This window comes from Strigops habroptila, chromosome 8 (genome assembly GCF_004027225.2).
Source record: "Strigops habroptila isolate Jane chromosome 8, bStrHab1.2.pri, whole genome shotgun sequence".
Taxonomy (NCBI): Eukaryota; Metazoa; Chordata; class Aves; order Psittaciformes; family Psittacidae; genus Strigops; species Strigops habroptila.
The window spans coordinates 50,763,499-50,786,512 of NC_044284.2; the positions used below are offsets into that span (position 1 = coordinate 50,763,499).

At 44.5% G+C, this 23,014-nt stretch overlaps 3 protein-coding genes across 6 annotated transcripts; 1 reads left to right on the top strand and 2 right to left on the bottom strand.

Annotated features, from left to right (window-relative positions):
* Positions 1-6,359: 6,359 nt before the first annotated feature.
* Positions 6,360-14,613, bottom strand: PIF1 (PIF1 5'-to-3' DNA helicase). The gene is made up of 12 exons (XM_030494916.1): positions 14,125-14,613; positions 13,932-14,037; positions 13,729-13,854; positions 13,481-13,634; positions 12,831-12,945; positions 12,651-12,757; positions 12,100-12,239; positions 11,350-11,456; positions 10,465-10,552; positions 9,632-9,777; positions 8,447-8,638; positions 6,360-8,093 (listed from the first exon to the last, which is right to left on the bottom strand). Exons 1-12 carry the CDS (start codon positions 14,605-14,607, stop codon positions 8,067-8,069), a joined length of 1,791 nt encoding a protein of 596 aa, XP_030350776.1. The 5' UTR covers positions 14,608-14,613; the 3' UTR covers positions 6,360-8,066.
* On the top strand, positions 14,353-18,215 carry FAM183A (family with sequence similarity 183 member A). 4 transcript variants are annotated; one of them, XM_030494919.1, is made up of 4 exons: positions 14,353-14,957; positions 15,812-15,871; positions 16,749-16,852; positions 17,909-18,215. In XM_030494919.1, the coding sequence occupies exons 1-4, from the start codon at positions 14,828-14,830 to the stop codon at positions 17,972-17,974; spliced, it is 360 nt and encodes a 119-aa protein (XP_030350779.1). In that variant the 5' UTR covers positions 14,353-14,827; the 3' UTR covers positions 17,975-18,215. The 4 variants fall into 4 exon arrangements, 3 of the variants coding, with proteins under 3 accessions (XP_030350779.1, XP_030350781.1, XP_030350780.1); XR_003992659.1 differs by having other exon boundaries at positions 14,505-14,957; positions 15,690-15,871; positions 17,737-18,211; XM_030494920.1 differs by having other exon boundaries at positions 14,511-14,957; positions 17,737-18,213.
* EBNA1BP2 (EBNA1 binding protein 2) lies at positions 17,145-22,968 on the bottom strand. The gene is made up of 9 exons (XM_030494918.1): positions 22,860-22,968; positions 22,678-22,761; positions 22,297-22,454; positions 21,578-21,701; positions 20,194-20,283; positions 19,876-19,951; positions 19,528-19,618; positions 19,034-19,205; positions 17,145-18,699 (listed from the first exon to the last, which is right to left on the bottom strand). Exons 1-9 carry the CDS (start codon positions 22,926-22,928, stop codon positions 18,649-18,651), a joined length of 915 nt encoding a protein of 304 aa, XP_030350778.1. The 5' UTR covers positions 22,929-22,968; the 3' UTR covers positions 17,145-18,648.
* Between the last annotated feature and the right edge of the window lie 46 nt (positions 22,969-23,014).

Sequence of the window (23,014 nt, forward strand, 5' to 3'; positions counted from 1 at the left end):
AGCCTGTGGATATATCATCATCATATCATGTATTCTGCATACCCACATGTAGCACTTAACTTTTGTCACCTCTTAAATGTCCTGGAAATACCTTCTTCCCCTCCCCTGGAAAGAATGCAAAACATACTTCACGAGTGCCAAAAAGACATTCTGAAGCATGTTGGCAGGTTTTCTTCTATTCCAAAAAGCTGTCTACGCTGTAGTCTGGACAGCACGTGCAATGCATCTGCCCCAGCAATGACCTTTTGGGAAAGTACCTTACCATCACCTCATGGCATTAGTATGCATCTAACAAGGGTTATAGTCATTTGGCTGCCTTCAGCACTAGCTTCACCATAATCTTATGCCCCAAGGTGTACTAACAAACTCATTATGCAGCAGAAAACATGGCCAGCAACTCCTTAATTTGGGCTTACCTGCCTTCTGTGCTCATCAAAGCACTGCAAGCTCTACTGAATAGGCTTTGCCTCAGTGCTGCTCCTAGCCCTCCTTCCTAGGCATCTTTACCTCTTGTAAGTATTGTTATATTTCTAGCCATGCCACAGCAAGATGGAAGGTACTAAAGGATGGTACTGGTCTTGCGACTTCCCCTGCTCTTCCACACACTTTTTGACCATACTAGCTCTCTAAACCATCACAAAGGCCCATAGGTGTATTGAATCTGGAAACATAATTAGTAACTATTCTAAATCCACTTCACCTGCATGCCTTGAGTTGGACATATTCCTAATGGTTCAGTTTCTCTGGTTCTAGACAGAGTTCTTCAGTTTTTTCATACATTTTTCACCTCTAGCTTGATAATCCTGCTGTCATCACCCTACTTAGAGTTGTTACAAGTTGGTGCAGTGCTGAATTCTTTCTTCCCTGAGGTGTTCTGCTGATGCAGGAAAAGCAATATCAAATTCAGTCTTTGTGCCCGAGTTTCCCTCTATCCCTAGTTTCTGTTGACAGTGAAATGTCTTCTCAGCCATACCGATGGCTTGTTGTTTGGGGGGTTTTTTGCTTGGTTCAAACAAAACCGAACAAAAAGATGATCTCCTGAAACCCATAGCAAAAGTTGTCAAAGGGCTGATACTTCTTTTTCATATTAATGCCCTGCTCCCAAAACTTAGTACTGTAAAATGATCTCTGCCTTACAGAAGTATTGAATGAGCACTACATTTAGGACTTTTTGCCTGTTATTTCCGATGTGTTGTGTTTTATGGAGACCCTTGATGACACTCCCAGGACAAGTGTCAAAATCCTATTACCATTTCTTTTGACAATATTTCTATTAAATGAGATAGGTCACCAGCAACAATATTTTTGACCTTGTACTTTTGAGATCCAAGAGTGCACAAGACTACACAGCAATCTGTCAAAAGTAATATTTTATCTCTAACATGAGCTTGAAATTGTGTGTACACAGATTAATTTTTGTCCTTTAATTTTAGAATAAAAGGAAGATGTATAATATTTATCCAGAAGTTTAGCTGACAGCAATAATGATGGCTAATGAAACAAAGGGACAACATTTTGTGAGAGTCTGGTATTTTGACCTGACTGAATCATCCGATGTGTTCTATTTTCAGTGTGGATTTTATGTTAAAATAGCCATAGCTTGCTACTATAACAAGTAAAATGGTTAAGTTTATTGTAAGGTCTCTTTCATCTGGAGAGAAGACATGAAAAAACCAAACTAAAACTTTCTCTTTTGTTACTAAATTCATTCTGGTGACATCCTTCTGCCTACTGCATTATGCATTGAAAAATCTAGCAATTAAATACTAGCTCATTGCTGAAGATTCAAGGTCTGTTTTAAAAATTTACTTTGTATTACAGAATGTCAGTTGGAAGTACCTGTGTTACCATGGTCAAATATTTTGTTACAAGGTGTCCCACTAATCCAACACAAACATGAAGGAAGTTTAGCTGGAATGTTTTCACAGAACAACTTAAAGACCAAGACGACCATTATGTATGACTTCCAAGATAAATTACAAGTTCTAAAAGCTATTTTTCTTAACAAAGGTATTCTTAAATTAAACTACACAAATGTTTCTCATATTTTATTATATTAAATAAGTCTGTCAAGCCTTCATCTGGAGATATCAAAATATATGTGTTGCCTTGCTTTTATGAATTATTAGTTACTGGAATAATCTAAAGAAGCTTTACTTATTTTTTTTCTTTAATGTTTGGCATCATCTGCAAAATACATTACATCCTCTCTAAGCTGATATTTCATGATAGGGAATCACAGGTCTTTCAATAAGCAAAGCAGGATCCAGAATCTTTAAAGACCTGGGCTGATTCCCAACATCCAACTCCCCCTACGATGGGAGGGGGAGAAACATTATGTACCTACAGAAAACTGATATTGCCTAGTGACTTGGGAAGAGGAGGTAGAAGGTGTGATTAATTTACATATTTACCTACCTGTGGTAACAGATAAAAAACCCATGTATTTTTAAAAAATAAAGAAAAAAATCTAAAATGCCAAACTCTATATGATTTAAAAAAGTAATAAAACCTTAATCAAATTTCTGTCAGAGGCCTCTTAATCATAGCTCTACCTTTTTACAAAAAGATTGCAATAAATAATTTAGTAAAAACACATGTTACAGTTACATTTAGAACATTGTAGGCTTAATTCAGTTGCCCATACATAGGCACATAGTGCCATTTAAGATGCTCTTGGTGCCTACCTAGCCTCCAGCTGCCATCCAAGAAGGCATCTCATAGGTTCTGTGTCACATCTGGCAGCCCCCGTGTCAACACCTAACATTAAAAAACAAAATCAGATAATGCAGTATTCAATAATTATAACTGAGGTTTACTTTTAGACTTGTTATCAATTTGTTTTGCTTGTATAATCAGATTTCATAAATTATATACTAGTCAGTAGCTTAGCTAAAAAATTCTATCCAACATTCTTATAATCTCTAATAGAAACAAGCATAAAATAATGATATAGGAAATAGCAAGATAGAGATTTTACACATCTAAATGCAATCTCTAGCAATCCAGGTCTTTTCCCATGTTAATGATAGAACTGCTTAGATTTAGCAGCAGAAGACAACTGCATGTCAGAGTGGCATAGTACAAAATGAGAAACTTTTAATACCTGCGAAAAAAATGACATTATTAGCATTCATAGCATAGCCTATAATATACCATATTTCCATTAGTTAACAGTAATATTTGTTTGATCTATGCAGAGCAATTCTGGCTAGGAAAATCTAATTCATGGACACAATCTTATTACAGCATTGAAGACCAACAGGACTACTGCTGCCTTTCTTGCACACTACAGGAATTCCAGTGACAGACTGTAAGGACACATTCACATTTAATTACTATGAAAATGTCACATAAAGAATGAGAAGGCAGTTAAATCAATGTTCAAAGATTTAAACTGGAAGCTGCTAAGTTTTTAATAACACTCTGCACGTGAATTATGCTTCCAATAACACGTAAATGTATTATGAAGCTTTAGCTGGTATAAAGCAGTTTCTTACTGCTTAATGCATTTGAAAAGAGAACGGCTGTACTTTGTGGTGACAGAAATGCCAATTGTGAATCAAACCCTTACTTTAATTCACTTAATTATAGATGCAGTTAAGGCAAAAAGCCATGTTTAAATATTTTCTCTTCAGCTGGCAAAAGTGGAGAGACAGCATTCATTTCCTCATACTTATTGGATCCCCGTAATGGAACCCCAGCCATTCGCTACACTGCCATGCACTCTGTTGGTGTTCCTCTCTCACCAGCCATTTCTCTTTTTACCTGCCGCAACACCTCCAGCCTTACATCTGTGTCCCAGGACACCCAACCATGCCAATGTCATGAGCATCTACAGGTGTGGGTGGAGAAGATAGAGAAGCAATTTTGGAGGAAGCAAACACACTCAACACTTGGTGTGTTGGGTGCTCATGCCCCAGCATTGGTGGGAATCTGTGAGAGGAGGTCATGGCTGCCCTGTGCTCAACACGGTCGGTTCCAACTGTTTCCACAGCAGTCCCACCGCAGGGCATGGCTGAGCCCATCACCAGCACTGGTGGTGGCAGGTTTGAGAAGGAGGGAAATGCATGGCTATGAGGAAAAACGTGTGAGAAATGAGCCCTGTGAACACCCAGGTTGGAGAGAGAGGAGGAGGAGGAGCTCTGAATGCCTGAGCACTGGAGACACCATGGTGAAGCAAATGTTTTCCTGAAGAACTGCAGGGCAGCCTGTGGAGATGATCCATGCTGAGGCAGGGCGAAAAGCATGAGCTCTACATTGCATAAGCTAAGAATAGAACATGTACTTGCTCTGCCACAAGCCATGTAAATAGTCTCTGGAAAAAATCCAACCTAAGACCACCTTGCCTCAGCAAGTGCAAGCAACAGCAACACCAGCCATTTTGAAGATAGCTTGTGGTGGCTTTATGTAAAAAGTTGCTCACTTTTCAGATTCTTATTCATTTTACTTACTAATGAAGAAAGAATGAGCAGCTCTGTTCTTCCAGTATAATCACTGCAATAAAAAAAAAAAATTAAAAAGATAAAACAACCAAAACCCCACCAAAACGAACACACAAAAAAAAAAAAAAAAGGAAAACCAAAAAACCCCAAACGACCCATGTTAGTATATTAGGTTTAGCTATAGACTAATTAATAACCCTCTGCAAGAAAAATTAGCATGTTAAGGAGTATTTTAAAGAAGGCACTTTAACTGTATTGCAAGATTTTTACCTCATGTATAGAAATACAGAATGGTTTGGGTTGGAAGAGACTTTAAGATCATCGAGTTCCAACCCCCTGCCATGGGCAGGAACACTTTCCCCTAGATGAGTCCAACCTGGCCTTTAACAGAGCTGGGTCAACCACAGCTTCCCTGGGCAACCTATGCCAGTGGCTGTGTCAGTGCTCCCATAGTGAAGAGCTTCTTCCTTATAGCTAATCTATATATATGGAAACATTGTTCCATTTTAAAAAAAGCCTCATCACAATCTCGACTGCTGGGAAGCCATGACAGAACCTGACAGCTCAGATCTGTCCTGACCGCTCCTTTTAGGATTTAAATAGCAGTCTTCAGCCTCAGCCCCCATCCCTACATCTGCTTCAGCTGGAAACGAGCAAGAACATCCAAATTTTACACAGATGGACCCCTTTTGGCCTCAGGACAGCTGCCAACCCTTCAAAAGCCGTTGCTGTTCTGTTCCCACTGCTCCACCTCCAAGAAGGCAACCATGATATTTCATGTACATTTAATACCAACATGAAATATTTATTACCTTTTCCAGCTTTGAGTTCTGTTTAGTGTTTCATCTCAAACCTCAAATTGGCATGAAAAACCCCCATACATCTGGGAATATGTCAGTCCCTAAACCAGGAATGCTGCAGTTAAGTGAGCTGCTTCACAAGATCACAATTAAAAGTTTATTTGCATGGTACACAATCAATACTCTACACTTGAAATTTTCTTGTCATTGCAGTGGTACAGGAACTTTTTAAGAAATCTTAAAGGATTTGAACCTGCATTATCTCATTATTCTTACATAACCTGTCAATAAATCAATGCATTTTGTATAACTGGAGGCGCCTGCCATATTCTTAACTGTCTACCCTGACAATAAAACTCACTTTATCATTCCCAAGCATTTAAGACTCCACACCTTAACCTCCAATGCAATACAAAGCCTTCATACTGCAGCATCCCATCTCTAAAAACCTACAAGAGTGCAAATTGTCCCCAGCCCAGCCCACTGGCTAATGTATGGGATTTTAGGTTACCCATTGGGCTTCCCTTCTTTCATACACAACCTTGGCCCTGACAATTAGAGCATCCACAGCCTCTGATCACCTGTGCAAAGGGAAGAGGAACATGATGTCAGCAAATGGTCTGTAGCACAATGTGAATGAAAGCAAAATCTCAACCCACAACAGAAGTGGAGGATGCATGTTGAGGCCCAGCTGGAATGATGCAGGAACATCAAGTGGCACAGCACAGAGGCTCAGCCAGGGCACCCGCTGCAGAACAGTGACATGACAAGAATGTTGCACAATGGGGACACTTGCAAGGTAGAGCTGATGTGCAGCCAAGAGAACAAGAGATGTGCAAGGAAAGGCTGTGGCCAGCCTGCCACAGCTGCATGCCATGTGTGGTGTCACAGGATGAAAGGGCTGAACCTGAGCACTTCCATACTCACAGCCACCTCAGCTGAGTGCTGGGGGACACAGCCTGCAGGCTGGCTAGAGGCAGGCCCTCACTCAGATCTGGTAGAGGCTCTGGGAGCCACATGCCAAGGAATCGCACCTCAATACTCATTTGCCCAAGCAATGGTGCTTTAGCATGCCAGCAACCTCCTCCCCAGGGCTATGGGCATGGAAAGTCAGTTTTCAGTTCTTCCCCAAGATGGACAAAGAGTTTAATTCCAGTTCAAAGGATTGGAAGGTGTTTAAATACAATAAAAATTTACACAAACACACAGCGACTGAAAGAGCAGAGGCAGTGCCAGGAACAGCCTGCAGTGTGAGGGGAAGGGTTTCACCTTCCACAGATTCTAGCCCCAGATTCAGGTACTTCCACGTGCTCCCCAGCAAAGTTCTTTGAAGCAGCAATGTTCTGATACATTAAGAACTCCTTCTTGAACACCTCAGAATAATTCTCACACTTCTGTCTTCTACTGTTGCCTCCTCCAAAACTCTATCCCTCAAGCCCAGAAAAAAAGACAAACTCCACTTAAAAAAAAAAAAAAAACCAACAAAAAAAAACAAAACACACCACACACAACAACAAAACAACCAAATAAAAAAAACCACAAAACCCACACTTTGAAATCCTATGAAAATCTGATCTCTGTTACCCACTGACTATTCAGCATCCTTCCATGGCTTTAAGACGTAGCTGCCAAGAAGTGGCCTTCAACTTGCTCGAACTGTAGAGGCAAGTTCCAGCTGGATGTTGATATTTTACATTATTCCCGATCATTAAGCATTTAAAAAATATACAAGTTACTTAAGCTTTAAGCGATGTGCCAAAGACCAAAGCTTCTTCTTTACTTCAAATAGACGGTATATTAGTTTTGCTCATTTCTACTTTTGCTGAAACAGGTGAAGTTACAGCTCACTTCACATGTCCTTGGCTGTTCTTCCTTATTGCACATTCAACTTCCACATTATTAGTCAGACACGCTGTTTCCAGCAGAAACTCCTTCCCATTTCAGAAAACCTCATGTGTTTAAACAAGAAGGGGCTCCTGCCAACACCCATATCCTCTCACTCTCTTCTAGCTAATGGGGTAATGCATCTTAAGGATTCTTGTAGTTCCATAATTTGGGTATAAGATGTAGGACTTCCTATTTTCAAACAGTGCCAGATCATCTCAGAAGGTTAAAAAAAATAAAAATCACATCTTTTTGTATGCAACAGGCTAATAAAAACGCTATGTATCAGCATAATAGGCAGTGTATAACTGTTACAGTTCTGCTTGTGCAGGAAGTTATGCAAAGCACCCTGGCATTAAGCATCTGGAAGGCAAGAACACCCCAGCACACTATAAAGTGATAGCCCAGTTCCTGGCAGCTCCTCACTTGCAGCAGAATCTGGCATGCATTCCAGATACTCAACACTGCTTTCCCTTGTGTCAGCAGCTCTTGCGAACAGGTCCAATCCATCCAGCCAAAGAGGACACACTCCTTCGATCTCTCAACCATGGTATACTTGAAGAAAGTCACACAAGTTTCAGTCTACATATGTGGAGAATAAAACGCAACTAGGCAGACAGGATAGAACCTTGGGAAGGTCCCTCAGGCACATCCTTGTCCAGTCATTTTGTTTGCTATAGTTGCATCTCTGACACAGAAGTGCTCAAGGCTGTGGGCCCAGAAAGGGGCTACAGAAGCCTCCCAGATTTCAGAGGCATGAGACAGGGATACTTCTACATATCCAGAGTCAGCTGAATGATGCAGGTGTCCAAAAAAAAATTCCTTTGATTCTATCTGTGTGAACAAATATACTCAAGAGCATGATCACTGCAACTCAGCAGTCTGTGCTGATGCCTCACAGAGGCCAGAAGAGCATTCTCAGCTGCAATTCCAGTTCTCAGTTCTCCTTATCATGTAGTGAATCCTGGAGGAGGAAGGGAGAGCAGAGAGAGAAAAATTAAAAAGATAGATTTCTCATTATTTCTCATGTACCCACTTCCCCTTTGGTCCTTACTATGAGGGAAGAATCAAAGGATCTCAGCCAACCCTTTCACCCACAGGGCCAGGCAGTGTTATACAATCCCAACACTACAATAGATACTTTGCCACCAAAAGCTGCCCCACCACATTCCCTCTCTGCAGTTTCATCTCTCCTACCACTACAAGTTTTAATTTGAATGATCTTCCTTTGGGAGAAAAAGAAGCATCTCAGTGCAAACATCTCTCATCCTAGCTGCACTAGGCAGGCTTTGCTAGCATGAGATTTTTTTCCTTTACCTGGGTTAGAAGTTGATGACGTCTCAGCTGTCTATAGAATTGCAACACGGAAGGATCAGCTCTCACTACTTTTGGGTCAAAATCCAGAACACGGAGACCTGCAAGGCTACGTGCTCGGGAGAGGGCTACATAAGCCTGCCCGCTTTCAAAGACACGAGACAGGGAGATTTCCACACAATCCAAAGACATGCCCTATCAAAGACACAGAGAAGTTTGTTATAGAACAAAGAATGCTATGTTGTATCAAAACTAACCTGCCCTGTGAGCCTGTCAAAGGTACCATCCTTGGTTTACAGGTTTGATTTAAAAAAAAAAAAAAAAGTTAAAAAAAAAATAAAATAAAAAAAAGTCTCTTGTTTGACTATAACTGATTAAAAGATGGGAATCAGTGCAAAGAAAAGGACAATTTTCCACCATCACGAAATTGCTAGCAGACAGTAGGGTCCACTAATTCTCCACTCTAATTCCACAAAACCCGTATAATGAATCCTGCTGTTTTCACTCCTAGTAGTCAACTGGAGCAGCTGCCAGCCCCAAGCAGTCCTCAGGCAGACCATCTGAGTCAGAGTTTGGGTTAGGCCTGGCCAGCCCTCTCTGCACCCAGAGACATCCAAGGAGAGAGCAGAATTTATAGCACAGCCTGGTTTAAACAGCGGCATGGGAACAAACTCACAGATCTCCGAGTGTATGAAGTCTTCCGAAAAAGTAGGAACTGTATTGGTTCCTACTTTATTAGTAGAACTGCATTAGTATCCTGAAAAAACAACACAGCATACCACCAAGGAGAGAATCCAGCCCAAAGAGCACAGCTGTGACTCCTGCAGCTCCCTCAGGTACACTGCAAATCTCAGGATCACTAATGCTGATAACTGTCAGGAAAACACTACTCCTGATAAACCCACAGTGGTAAATAATACTGCTTTAGAGTCTAACACCAACTATGCAGATGGCAGCACCCTAATGGAAACTCTAGCAGTATTGCTAGCCCATCCTTGACCCTATAGACAAGCATCACAAGCAGAAGAGGTGCCGCCTTCTCTGCGGCTAGACACACATATTCTAGAGGTCCCCCACAACAAGGGCCTTTCAGTTTCCTCTCCTGTTTTACCAGCAATGCAAACTCACACAGGAAATAAAGCGTATGATGGTGTAAAAGTCTATCTTCAGCTGTATAAAGTCACCCACCTGACTCTTGTGAATGGAAATGGCCCATGCCAATTTTAAAGGCAACTGTTGACGACTCAGATGAACTCCTGATAGTCCTTTGAAGACCCATTTCTCCATTTTTATGACCTGTGTGATCCCACAAAGAAACCTCACCTTAGGCAGCCCTGTAGGAATGGGAGCAGGAAAGAAACAGGGATGTATTCCTGCCACTCAACTGCCAGGAAGCCAGCAGCCTCACAACACTTTTGGTTTTCCTCCTTCCTCATGTCAGTCTTTCATGAATTTTAGAGGTGCGGAAAAAAAGAAAATCCCACACCAAAACCAAAACAAAGCAGAAAAAACAAACAAAAAACCCCTCCAGCCAAAAAAGCTAAACCCACACACAGTAAATAGGATGTCCTGAAATTATGTTTGGAACCCACTTAAGCAGGAGAATTAAAGTCAGGAGCCAGGTAATTTATCAGTTGAGAAGCAGAGAAAAATACACATTGCAGGTTGAACATTATTCTCCAAGTAAACAGAAAAAAAAGAAAAAAAAAAAAAAACCAAACCACACCAAGACTTGCTTCAACAGAACAGACAGGAAACATAAGTGAGCATACACAATTAGAGAATAAAGGAAAGCAAACACAAGAGGCTCTACAGATAGCTACAACTGATACAGCACATGACATCACAGCTCATAAGAGCCCCAAGCCTCTCACTGCAGAAAAGACTTCCTCCCTGCTTCCCCTGAAATCATTCTTACCAAGCAATAAACCAAACTAATACGTCATCAGCTGTCAATGATAAGTTATTTTGGGTTTCTTCCCCTGGTTTTCCTTCAACGGAAGATCAAGCAGCTTACTTACCCTTCTGTTCACTTTCAAATCCCACAACAACTCCTCGTGCCCCGTTCACCAGACCTTGAGACACATCCAGATTCTTAGCCAGCATCACCTACAGAGAAAAAGAAAAATCCCTTAGTGCACTGGCTTTATAGCCTATTCAGCCACCTGCAGCTAAGTTTCTAGCCAGGAGGCTTAAGCACAGCAGGCTGATATGGCCATGGCCACATCATCCTATTGCAGGCTAGGGCACCATCTCCAATTTGATTGAAATTATTTCACAGCCTTTCTTCCCAGAATTCCTAACTACATCATTCTGCAGCACTGAACACCTCACTTGAGCTGCTTCTGCCCACAACTGTGAGCTCAGGTCCGGGGAACAGATTGCACTTCCCTAAACACCAACCAGCCTAGACATAGATTCTGGAAACACCTAAGGAACAACTCCCTAAGGCAGACAGTGCTGCTGCTAAGCACAATCCTTTCCATTCCAACAGCTCTAGCTCACAGCAAGGTGCCCAGTCCTGCAAATTTAGCAAGCTGTGACATACCCTTTCAGGTCAGGAGGGCTGCTGTACCTGGAGCTGAGACTGCAGGCAAGGACTGCCTGTCCTCTCTGCTTCCTGGAACCTTCTGAACCTGATTGGAAATGTGTGTCAAAGTCATAGCAGTCACCACTGCCTATGAGACATAGACCTCCACTCAAATAAAACTAATTCTATAAATAAGATTCAAAGTAGAAAGAATACAAATATTGGAATAGAGTCATCTGTCAGCCTGGCATAGCCATTCTAACGTATAGAATGCAGATTCTGTACAACCTACTCTATACATTTATCTCCTATTCCTTTATTTTTCTTAGGCCATTTGATCTGCTGGTCTTCCACAAACATGTGTACACACACCTACCTGAGCTCCAAGCTTTAACTCAACTCTACCACCCACAGGACACTGAGCATCAATTAACTTCACCAGCATCGGGTCACTATCCAAAGCCTCAAAAGCGTGCACTTCTCCTGTTAAGGAAAGACATAACAAATTGCAACCATTTAACACACTCTACACAGCATCACAAGAGGCTCAGCATTTATTTCTAACATCCATTGTGTTCTGCTGGCAGGACATCTTCACACAAACCTTGTCACATCTAACAGCAGAAAGCTCACTATGACTCTCTTCCCACCACAACTTCCAGAGCATAAGAAGGCTTACAGATCAAAAGCCAGCAGTAAATAAGAACTGAGCAGTCACCATTTTGAGTAAATGACCAGTTTCACCTGCAGCCAACATCGGATCTCCAAAGAGGACTAAGAATCCTAGGGCCAGACAGGGAGGTCTTAATTTAAGTTCTGGCTGGATAGAGCATGGCCTTTCTAAGATGCTAGAAGAAAGAAAAAGCAGGAGTAGAGAGGCAATAAATGACCCAGACTACCTCACAGCAAGCAATGAGCTGTTTATTACACACCAAGAAGTAACGATGTGCATTTTTAAGCAAAAGCTGTGAAGTTTTTCCCCAGACAGCTCAGCTCCAACATACACAGCTTGGACTGGTGCTGCTGCACACGACAGAACACCAGGTTCCTCCTGACGCCACAGTATCCCCACTGCACCCACACAGAGCTCAGCCCCAAAGCCAGCAGTTTCCTCCAAGGAGTTCACCTGGTAGCTGTTGCAAGCGCCTCTCATTAGTTATTTCTACATCATCTTTATGGGTGCAGAGCCGCGTGGCCAAGATCCCATCACGCTCAGACCTGTTATCAGCCGTCTGCATCAGTTGTCTGGTAACCTCCTCCGTGCACCTGGTACCCAGGAAAGGGGATTATTATTTAAACGGATCAAAAACAGGTCACAAGCAGCAGTAACCTCCACATAGCTGGATCAGGCTGTGCAAGTCCCGGTGTGTCTTCTCTAGCAAGAACAGAGAAAGATAACTACACAAAGATGGAGAGCTGTACCACTGTGTGAGCCAGCCCTGCCCTAGGCACAGCCACCTTGGGATCCATTGAATTCCTTAGCAGAAATTGCAAAGAAGGACCCTAGAAAGCATCCTTCCTTACCAGAGCAGTATATATGAAGCCTCTTTACATTAACTAAAGGATTTATAGCTATTGCCCCCAAGCCGTGCATTCCTGACAGAGCATAGAGAAGTAACCAACCCACTTTCCTCTGCTCCATCAGTAGGGAGCAGGGATCACAAAGAGACTTCTCACCTGCCTAAACGGATCGCACTCAGGAGTGAGACAAAGGTCTTGTCTGTCTGTCTCCGCACTTCAGTCAGCTCCATGTTTATGTGGATGCATTTCCTCCAGCTTTTTGCCTGGAAAATCATTCTTTTGTTAGGAAAGAAGAAAACCTGAAGTATAAGAATGAGTTTAGGGACAGTTTTGTACCTGGAAACAGAATGTGGTTTCTTCATTAGCCTTGCAGACAGGTGGTAGCTGCAAGAAGTCCCCACAGATGATTAGCTGAATTCCTCCAAAAGGTTCATCTCGTTTTCTGACTGCCCTGAAAAGAAGGGAAGAAAGGAGAAGTTCTGAATACTCTCCTGGATACAGTCACATCTCAGAAGTTAGTTCTCCACTTGCCAGTATGTTCAAACATATACCACTTGCAGTAAAAGATTATTATGCTCAGCTGTGTCAGAAAAGCTCAAATAATTAAGCAATGCTATCATCCTGTGCTAAATTTGCTTTGCTTATCCACCCAGACGTCATTACCAGACTTGGTTGTTTAGTAGCTGTTATACTACAGCTGCTTCTCTGCAAGACAGAACTGCTGGGCACAGCACAGACAGCTGGATTCTGGATTTGTTGTCTACAGACAACACTTGCCTCCAAAGATGGAAACCCAGGGAGTGTGAACATGATCAAAACTTATCTCAAGATAAAGACCTGCCCAGATGCTGGCTATGATTTCATGTTTCCTTTCAGCCCTATGCCAGTGGTTGTCTTGTACCCATTCACATAACCAGAGAAAGGAAGCAGCTGGGAGATTTAGTGAACTTAATTTCTGTTAATTTTTTGATCTGACAATTGCTTACCTTGCCACTGCCTCCAACCTGTCAAAGAATTTGCCATCCACCATTGAGATCTCATCAATAATCAAGTGCTGGCAGGCCAGCCAGTGCTGGCACACCCCAGGCCTCTCTGCCAGCTGAATACACTGCTCCAGCGGAGCCTTCCCAGAGCCAATCCCTGGTAGGGGAGAAGAAACCAAAGCTTTGGGAAGCTCCTGACTCTTTGGAAAGGGAGCAAGACCTCCCAGCCCCACTGTTGGGCAGACCATTACCTGCAAAGGCATGGAGAGTGGTGCCACCAATGTGGCAAGCTGCCACTCCTGTGCTGGCTGTAGCATAAGTGGTCTTCGGAGGGAGGGAGCCCACAATCTTCTTCAGCAGGAACGACTTCCCGGTCCCTTGGAGGAGGGAGAAGCAGTAGGTCAGTGGTGAGACCCGAAGACTTTACCCAGTGACAGCTGTCCAGCCCCCTCACCTGCACAGCCAGTGAAGAAGATGCTTTTCCCGCTCCGCACAGCGCCCATCACCGCCTCCTGCTCCGCCGAGAGCCTCGTTGAGGGCCGCCTCTCCGCGCGGGGCACCTGCGGGACGGGGGGCAGCGCGCCGTGAGGGCAGGTCCGGTAACCGGGACCGGTAAGCGGGGCCACCCCCCTCGCCTCAGGACTCACCTCCGCCGGGCGCTCCCCCTGCGCCTCGCCGCCGCGGAGGCGGCCGGGGGCGCGCAGCAGGTCCCGCTCCTGCAGCGGGCTGATGATGGCGAAGGCCGGCGGCGGCCGGTCCAGGAGACGGGGGACACGCGGAGTGCCCCGCGGCCCGGCGGCCACCTTGACCCGCAGGAGACGGAGGAAGCGGCGCAGCGCGTCTGGGGGGCAGTCGGAGAGCAGGACCTGGGCGCCACCCGATCCCACCCGCACCGCCGCCCGGCCCTCACCAGCGAACCGCGTGAAAAGCCGCACACCGTCACCGGCCAGACAGAAGCTCAGCGCCGCCGCCGCCCCGCCGCTGCCGCCGACCACCCGCAGCACCGGCTGCCGCAGCTCGTTGCGGCCCAGCAGCACCAGCGCGCCCCGCATCACGTGGCGCCGCGGGGCCTGTCCCCCCGGCAGCGGCTGCTCCACGGCCACCGTGCAGCGCAGCTCCGCGTCCTCCATCCTGCCACTGCCACCCCCGCCGCCGACACCGGCCGTTCAAACCGGCCGCGGGCAGCCGCCGCCAATCAGCGCCAGGGGCTTTAACTCGGAGGCCAATGGGAAGCGGGAAGGGAATCGGTCCGAGGAAGGGGGAGAAGCACCAGCCGGACCAATCAGCAGCCTCATCGGGGACCACGTGAGGCGTTGCCAGGCTACGGGACGCTGCGCAGCCCCGGGGACCATGGCCGCCCGCAGCGCGAAGGAACCGCTAGACCCGGTGCGGCTGAACCAGCTCCTGTGCGAGCGGGTGCGGAAGGAGCTGAAGTGCCAGCGGCTACACACGGAGTACGGCGTGAACCCGCTCCAACGAGGTGAGGCGGCGCACGGGCGGTCCCAGGGTCACAGAGAGCTGGCATGAGGACCCGAGGGCAAGCACAGCACCGGGCAGGGATGAGGGAAGGTTTGCGGACCGGCCGGCCTGCGTGAGGCCAGGGCAGGTCCTGGGGCACTAGGCTGCATGTCACAGACGAGCAGCTGCACCCGAGAAAGCCGGCAAAGGCCAGTGAGAGGGGTAAAGCTGGAAGGAGCAACCCCATGGGCTTTTCTAAGTGAGCAGTCTGCACCCTCAAAGGCAGATCGGCGGCATGACAAATTTGCCCAGATTAGACAGTGTATTATTAAACATGTAGAAGTGAGGCAACTGTTTGGGATCCAGAACCCACGGATCCTGAGCAAACACTGCAGAGCTAAGATAAGGTAGGCAGCCCCAGCGCTATACCATGTTTCTTCAGTTCGCAGGCTGATTTCTATCTGCCAATTCACAGTTATACAATATAATCTGTGCTGGCACAGACAGGTGATGTGAATAGATTCGCTCAGGTCTAGCTTTTACAATAAACCAAAATCAAACCAAAGGAAAGTTACATCCTGAAACTGGGCACTCTGCAGGCCACCTCTCGGGCAGGGTGGAAAGTTGCTGTGATGAACGCACGCAGCACACAGCAGTAGGGCCTTTAGCATCCTTAACCCCTTTTCCTTTCTAGATGTTGAATCTCTGGCTCACTTTGCTCTGTTCACATGCTATTCTTCCTTTACAACTTCAGTGAAGTAGCTGGGCCCAGACTGGGGAATAACCAAAAAGAACATCTGCAGTGACAGACAACCCATACCTGGCTGTGATGCTATATTCACATTAAAGTAATTCACCTGCACCATTTCTCTCCAGTTCACACGATTGCCAGGAAGCCTATGTCATGGCATGATAATATAGAAGAGCCAGCAGATGGTAAGAAATCTCTTAACAGCTTGTGATAATTACATAAGAAAATTACTAATATATAGGATTTTAAAATTCCAATTAGTCTAAAAGATGATGTATGTGGAAACACCACTACATCAATGCAAGAAAGTGAAACTCATTTATGCTTTTGTTATAAGTAAGGCAGGTTTTTTCCAGTTTAAGGCCCTTTCTCATTACTTTTCGGGTACAAGCTTGCATTCATGTAATTATGTTTTTGTTTCAGTTATCATACTATAAAATTCTGCTTAAGAATCTAAACCTCTTTCAGGGGAAAAAAAAGCTAGAGCCATGTTTTCTACACATATGTTGCCTGTTCTTGCAGATTCTACCTAACCACCAACTGCTTAAGTGGCTGCTGAGTCTCACTTTAAAGCACTAGTAACAGGAACCCTTATAACAAGTGCTCCCTTATTTCCAACATGCCAATTTTGTCTAAAAACCTTAACAGTCAGTTAAGTTTGGCCTGCTCTTATCAAGGATTGCGAGGGGGAAGGGGAAGAGAGAAATCCAAAACAGGGAAGAGCAGCAGGTCTCAGGCAACCAAGAAAGTTGCGAGCTAACATGAAGCGCTGGTTGATACTAGATGTGGTGTAAGAAAAGTAACATGCTGCAATACAGTTAGACAGGGATGACAGAATTAGCAGGACAGTATAGGCAGGCAAATCTAGAAACTTCATCAAGATAAATTTGAGCAGAAATGTCACCATCACAACACCATTCGCAGAAGCACAGAGGTTGCCTCCGACCTTGGCTTTCTTGTTATCACTTGGACAGCATTAAAATGCCCTAACACACGCCAACAGGTAACTGTTTTTTAAACACACTTTCTTTCATTTGCATTTGTGTCTCTTTAAACCAACAGAAAAGTTTCTGAATCTTATTCACCATGCAGCACTGGAACCAACAAAGAAATATTCAGAGCCACAAACTGAAAGTCAAGAAATTGGCTGGAACACAAAACCTTTGGTGAGTTGGGTGCTTACAGACTCAGCTCTTTGCAGGATTCAGAGAGATTCAGCCCATCACAGTGGAAGATATTCATGTAAGAAAGTAATCTCTGACAAACATGGGAAACAGGAACGACTATGATGAGCACAGCTATTCATGCACAACAAGCTTTTAAAATTTACACCTAAGATGACTCTTTACACTGGCATAGGCTTGTGAACACAGAAACAGTAGACATCCCCCTGAGAAACTTGCATGCAAAATATCTACAGCGATAGCTGACCCCAAGCATATTGCCAAATGCCACATACATAGTCATGGGTGTTTATTAAAGCCTTCAGCCACAAGAAATGGCAGAGTGAGCAATGTGAAGTGACATACATAAGTACTGTGAAAAGAAATGTGCTGCTGTACAAACAAATTGCAAGCACAACCATAAAATTCATCATCAGCTAAGTATACCTGAGGCAGAATACACCAGCGAGGATTCATTTGGGGAAGTGTGAATAAACAGGAGGAAAAGAAATCTTATTAACAAGCTGAGACATCAACCATATCTGACAAATGAATAGCTGTGACAATGACTGACTGTAGATTCATGTTTTGAGAAAGGCAAATGTAGGCCTGATTAATTTTGGCTTGTTAAGAGGAAAACCAGTATAAATGAGAAAATAAGACAGTCTTCTGCAACTTTTCATATTGTACTTCAGATAAACTAATTACTCATGACAAGGCTAGAGACAGACATCCCAGCAGGGCTTTATGCTTCTAGATACTGCTAGTACGATTAGACTGGCAGGAAATTCATGTTGGCAACTAAAATCATATGTAGAGAAGTAAATTAAATTGAGAGTCAGGACTCATGATGCTGTTTCATACATTAAGTTTTCCTTTTTCACCAGGCTCTACCATAACGAAGCAGTGAACAGTATATTCTCAAATAAGCAGTATCCTGTTTGTCACTTGGGCATTTCTGGGCAGCAAGAACACCATGTATCACTCTTCTCAAGAGGGACTACTACTATCACTAATTCTAGTAAAAGCATGTGCCTATTCATCATTTTTCTTTCCCAGGTCCCTATGGACCGTACCGATTGCAGATTCTACTTCCCACGCCGGAAAACTGAGGTCACTAAATAAATGGCTGCCACGTGCAATGGGGAGCAGCAGTCTGAGAACCTGCAGTAGTAGAGTGGCAATGCCACACAACTTAGATAGAAGCACTTAATGACTTCTAACATTTTATGCCCTGCTTATTATTAGGTGAGTCTGGTACATTTCTGGCAAGACAAAATAGCGAGAAAAGGGAAGAAAGAACCTCAGTCTGTCCAGAGTTGCAGCCTGACAATAGTTACAGAAATAAACCTGTTTGTAAGATTGCCGCATTTGTCTCGCTGCTGTTTCCAAACCCATCCATATAGTCTAAAAAACACTTCAACATCTTGACAGGCTTCAGACTTCTCATTCTGACCATCAACATGACCCAAGATTCAAGTTCACCAAGCACATGTCGGCAATAGCTGTGGAAAAAGCTGTCAGGGTTCAGCAACCATTCGTAACACAGCTACACATGAGTTAGACTTAGTTCTGTGCAAAGCATTTAATGCGTTCACACACCATAGGTTTAAGTACAAAACAATCCTTCCACAAAACAGACAGTAAGAAGAAATTAGTGATAAGGCACTAGTTTCCACTGACTTTTCTTCTTGCCATGTGGAAGCATCCAGCTTGCTCCATGGTTAGCTGTTTGATGACAGCAGAAACACGTCTTGCAACACAGAAACATCGAAACCCCACAGGGGAGCAGAGTCCTCTTAGCGTGCCCGGCTCTTCATTTTCTGCCTTGCCCTCTTTCCAGGTCTCTTCTGCAAAAAAAAAGGACAATATTTCTTTTCATGTCCTCAATATTCATTCTAGCTCTATAGCTTGGGGAGGATACTTGTCAATACCTTTGGAGAGGAGGTTTGGGGACACAGATAGCAACAAACATTACTTGCTAATTCCCCCCATTCACTTTCCTGCTGAGATACCAAACCACCATCCTCAACTCTGTCTGCAACTGAATCAAGCTCAGCTCCCAAACACACGCATTATCACTTCCAGATGCTGGCGGCACCCTTCGCATACTCAGCTCTCCCTCCCACACCAGGGCTGGCTTCAAAGCCAAGTAGGATTATTTGCATACAAAATTTTACTCACATTCAGGGCTTTTTTTCCTCCTTTTCCTGCTTTTCCTGGGCCCTTGTTGTGAGCCACTTTTGAACTGAAGCTGGATACGTCATTAAAACTCTCCTTTGTGTTCCACTTTGAGCCCTTCTTCTTCCCACCAAAACCAAACTTCTGATTCTTGTATCGTCTTTTGGCATTTGGTCTGAAAAACAACCGAACAGCATCACTGCCTATATTCCTTTCCTCAGGAACACTCAAGACGACACATGTATCTGCTGATAGACTCCCATCAGCCATCATAAACTTTTCCCCTCTTACTGAAAAGGCAAGAATAGCACATTTCAGTCTCTGTTCTATTCTGGCCACAGTTTTGCTCCTCTGTAAGGTCCAGAAAACCACCCTGGACTTGTTTCAAGGAACAGTAATCAGAACAACTTTCTTGTTCCACAAAATGATCCCCCAAAAGACTGAAAAAAAAGTAATCAGAGACTCTGCATTTGAGTATCTTTCTTTCCTGGTCTCACCCCTTCTTTGTCCGTTGATTTGCATTTCCTTTTTTATGCCCCTGAGATGATGTCTGCTCTTCATCTAGGAAATCCAGCTTGTCAGACAAACCTGCAAAGAGCAAAGACATGACAGCTACCACCACCGGAAATACAAATTTTCAGTCTAAGCAAGTAATAGCAACAAGTCACTCTCACTGAGGAACAGTTTCTTGGGAGGATTTTCACTGGCATAGGATTCTGCACAGCAGCAGCCTTTCAAGATCAATGCCCAGCACTACAGATTGACACCACACATCACATGGCCATACACTTGCTGACACATTGCTATTCCCATTACACATTTGCTCTTAGACAACTTAACTTTACCTTTCTGGTATTTCTTGACTGCATTCAATATATTCTTTTTCTCCTTTTGTCTTCTCTGCAGAATCTCAGTTTGCACCTGGGATTAGAAGCAGAATGTCAGTGTTGTCCTTAGTAGTGTCCCACACTTCCACCCCTACCCCACACACATATTTTTTTAAGGTATACCATCTTTTGCTCTAACTTCCTTCGAAGCAGCCAGACAGAGACTAGACAGATCCCATATATTTTAGCCAGCCTCCTGCAGTCTCACTTTCTAATCTCCTCTCTTAGACTCTAGATTACTGACATAGATAAATCCCTTCTGTAGCTCCTCCTCACCTTCTTGCCATATTTTCTCATTGCACGGAGCTGTTTTGCTTTCTCAGACCTCTCCATTGCTTCCTGTTTACTCTTCAGCTTCTGTCGAATCTTGTTGGGGGAACAGAAAATACAACATTTTTCAGTAACACAAAAGAAAATGTGAGAATTTTATTATCGCTGTGCAGTCCTGAAATCAATAATTAATCGTGAACTATCATGAGTGTAAGAAAAGAAAACATCTCTCAATCAGATAATGCTTTATAGGGCATAACATTCTTTCAGCTCACAGCTGGAACAGTTACTACAGAACCTCCTGAACTGATGCGTAGCCAAAATCTCATTAAAAAGACAAAACTCACAGAGACAAGACAAAGCCTTATAATGGGCTCTAGCGGAAGCACAAAACAAGCGTATCTTGCCACATCTTGTCAGTCTACTCAGGTGTATGTAGAAGATTTGAAAGTTTCCTTTTTATCATTATTAAAAGTAAAGCACTGAAGAAAAGTCAACAATCCTTCTGTGCCACATCTTTTTCATTCCCTCCCTGGTCCCAAACATTTCTATAAAGATGTCACATTACAAGGGATTACAATGATTTCAACCCAGATCATGGCTTCAGTCTGCAACTCCACTAGGAGATAAAAACTTTGTTCTTCCAACAGAAGCCGCCAAAAGGAGATAACAGTAATGTGCAGAATTGATTTAAGCCTCAGCATAAGCTAATTATTAATATTCCTCTTTCTAGGAAGAGTCTATCAGCCACCAAAACAGTGACCAGGTCATACATGAACCTCCAAATTAGCTTCTAGCTCATGTATGTTTAACTTATACAGTGTAGTATCTTTTCCAAAACTAAAACAAAAGTTAGAGTTCCATTTTGAATAAAGACCACAATTAAGAAGCAAGTTCATAAAATTATTTTCTACGCAAATCTGCCTTACTACCCATGATAAATTCATTCAGCTGCGAACACACAGTTCAAAATCACAAAGAACCAAAACATGCTGATGTGATGAAGGGTGATACTTAGGTAAAAAGGTAAAAAGGATCACGTTAATGTCACAGTTGACTGCAGTCTTGGGACAAAGAGCATAAACACGACCAACTTCACAACCACTGCTACATGTATGGAGAAGTTGCCTCCATTGTTATTATTAAATACATTCAGGACAGAATATAAAAGAATATATGCTTTTCTACTTTATGTTCCAAGCTGTTACAGAAGTCCACACATTGCACTGAAATATCTATTCCTGTCACAAACAAACTTTCAAACACAAACATTGTCACGGGCACTTGTCAGAGATGAAGTATTCACACATCACACCTTCAAGTCAATCCCTAACACAGGCTAAAAGCAGCACATAACACAGGAAAGCAAACCATTATTCACTGTATATACCTTCTGCATCTGTTGGTCTGATTTGGCCATCTCTGCAAAGTAATCATCCGGCCTTCTAGTAGGAACTTGGAGCTTACGCAGCCTTGGTAGGGCTTCCAGGACCGCTGCCTGAGCCTGCCGGTAACTGGGAAGACAGCACAGCACCAGCTCAGTCACTGGGCATTGGGCATCTCACAGCACCGACAAGTAAGTTAGTGGATCTGCTCAAGAAAGCTAGTGGATCTAACAAGCATTGATCTAGAATTATATCAACATCCCATGCTACTAGAAGCCATTTAGGTGCCAGTATAGTATTAACACTTATATCTTGCACATATACATTTACCTAGTTTCCAGTTACAGTTTTGTATGGTGCGTTATAAAAGGCAAGGCAAAACAAGAGAACTGTAATAACAGCAAAGCAAATCCACAAAGAAAAAGCCATGTCCGGCGTTAAAGCCACAGTGCTGCAACCAAGGAACTTTTTAAATAAACTTTTCAGTAAAAGATGGAAGTCTGCTGTGAGGGGAGAAATTATTTCCAGTGACAAGCTAAATATACTGTCGTTAATTTGTAGTTATTTTGGAAAACATTCAGAGCCATCACATGTAAGATACGTGGCCCAAGAGTGCCACAGTGACAGCCAGTGTGGCAGTCGGCAGCACACCTGCGAAACACAACTCCCAAGCATGCAGCAGTATGCTAAGACCCTGCAAGAAACCTTCCTTTTTGACACTTACAAGCTCATCTCTCTCTGGAAATCATTCTCAGGGTCAACGGTGTCTTTGTTAGAAGCACTCTGTGAGACAGGGTCCACGACCTGGCCCAAAGTCACATCGAGCCTTTCCACCCAAGCCAGCTGCTGCCTGAATTCGGACAGGCACTGCTTCAGGCCTTCCTGCGAAAGAAGCACAGCCCTGCACACCTCCGCACAGAACCAGCCCCCCCGGCTGAATGCCCAGCTCACACCCTGCGCCGCTCCTCCGAGGTGACCCCCCAGATCACCACAGCAAGGCTGGCACCCTCCGGGCCTGCCCTGCCCCGACACCCCGGGCCCCAGACCCGGCGGAGGCCCCTCTGCCCCGCACCCGGCGCCGTCCCGCCCCGCACGCCCCGCTCACCGCATCGTTGCGCCGCTTCGGCCGCTCCTCGAGCACCACGTTGAGCCCCGGCTTCAGCTCGCCCCTCAAGAAGGCCTCTTGCAGCTGTGAGAAAGGCATCGTCAGGCCGCGCCGCCGAGCGGCCCTACACCGCGGCGGCCGGGGAAGGCCTCACCCCGGTCCCGGTCCCGGTCCCGGCTCACCTCCGAGTCCGAGAGAGAGGAGTCCTCCGAGTCCGAGCCGGAGTCAGAGACCGGCTCCCGCCGCGCCATGCTGCCACTGCTGCCCCACCGCTTCCGCCCGCGTGCAGCGCCACCGCCGCCACCACTTCCGGGGGTGCCGGGGCCGCGGTTGCCAC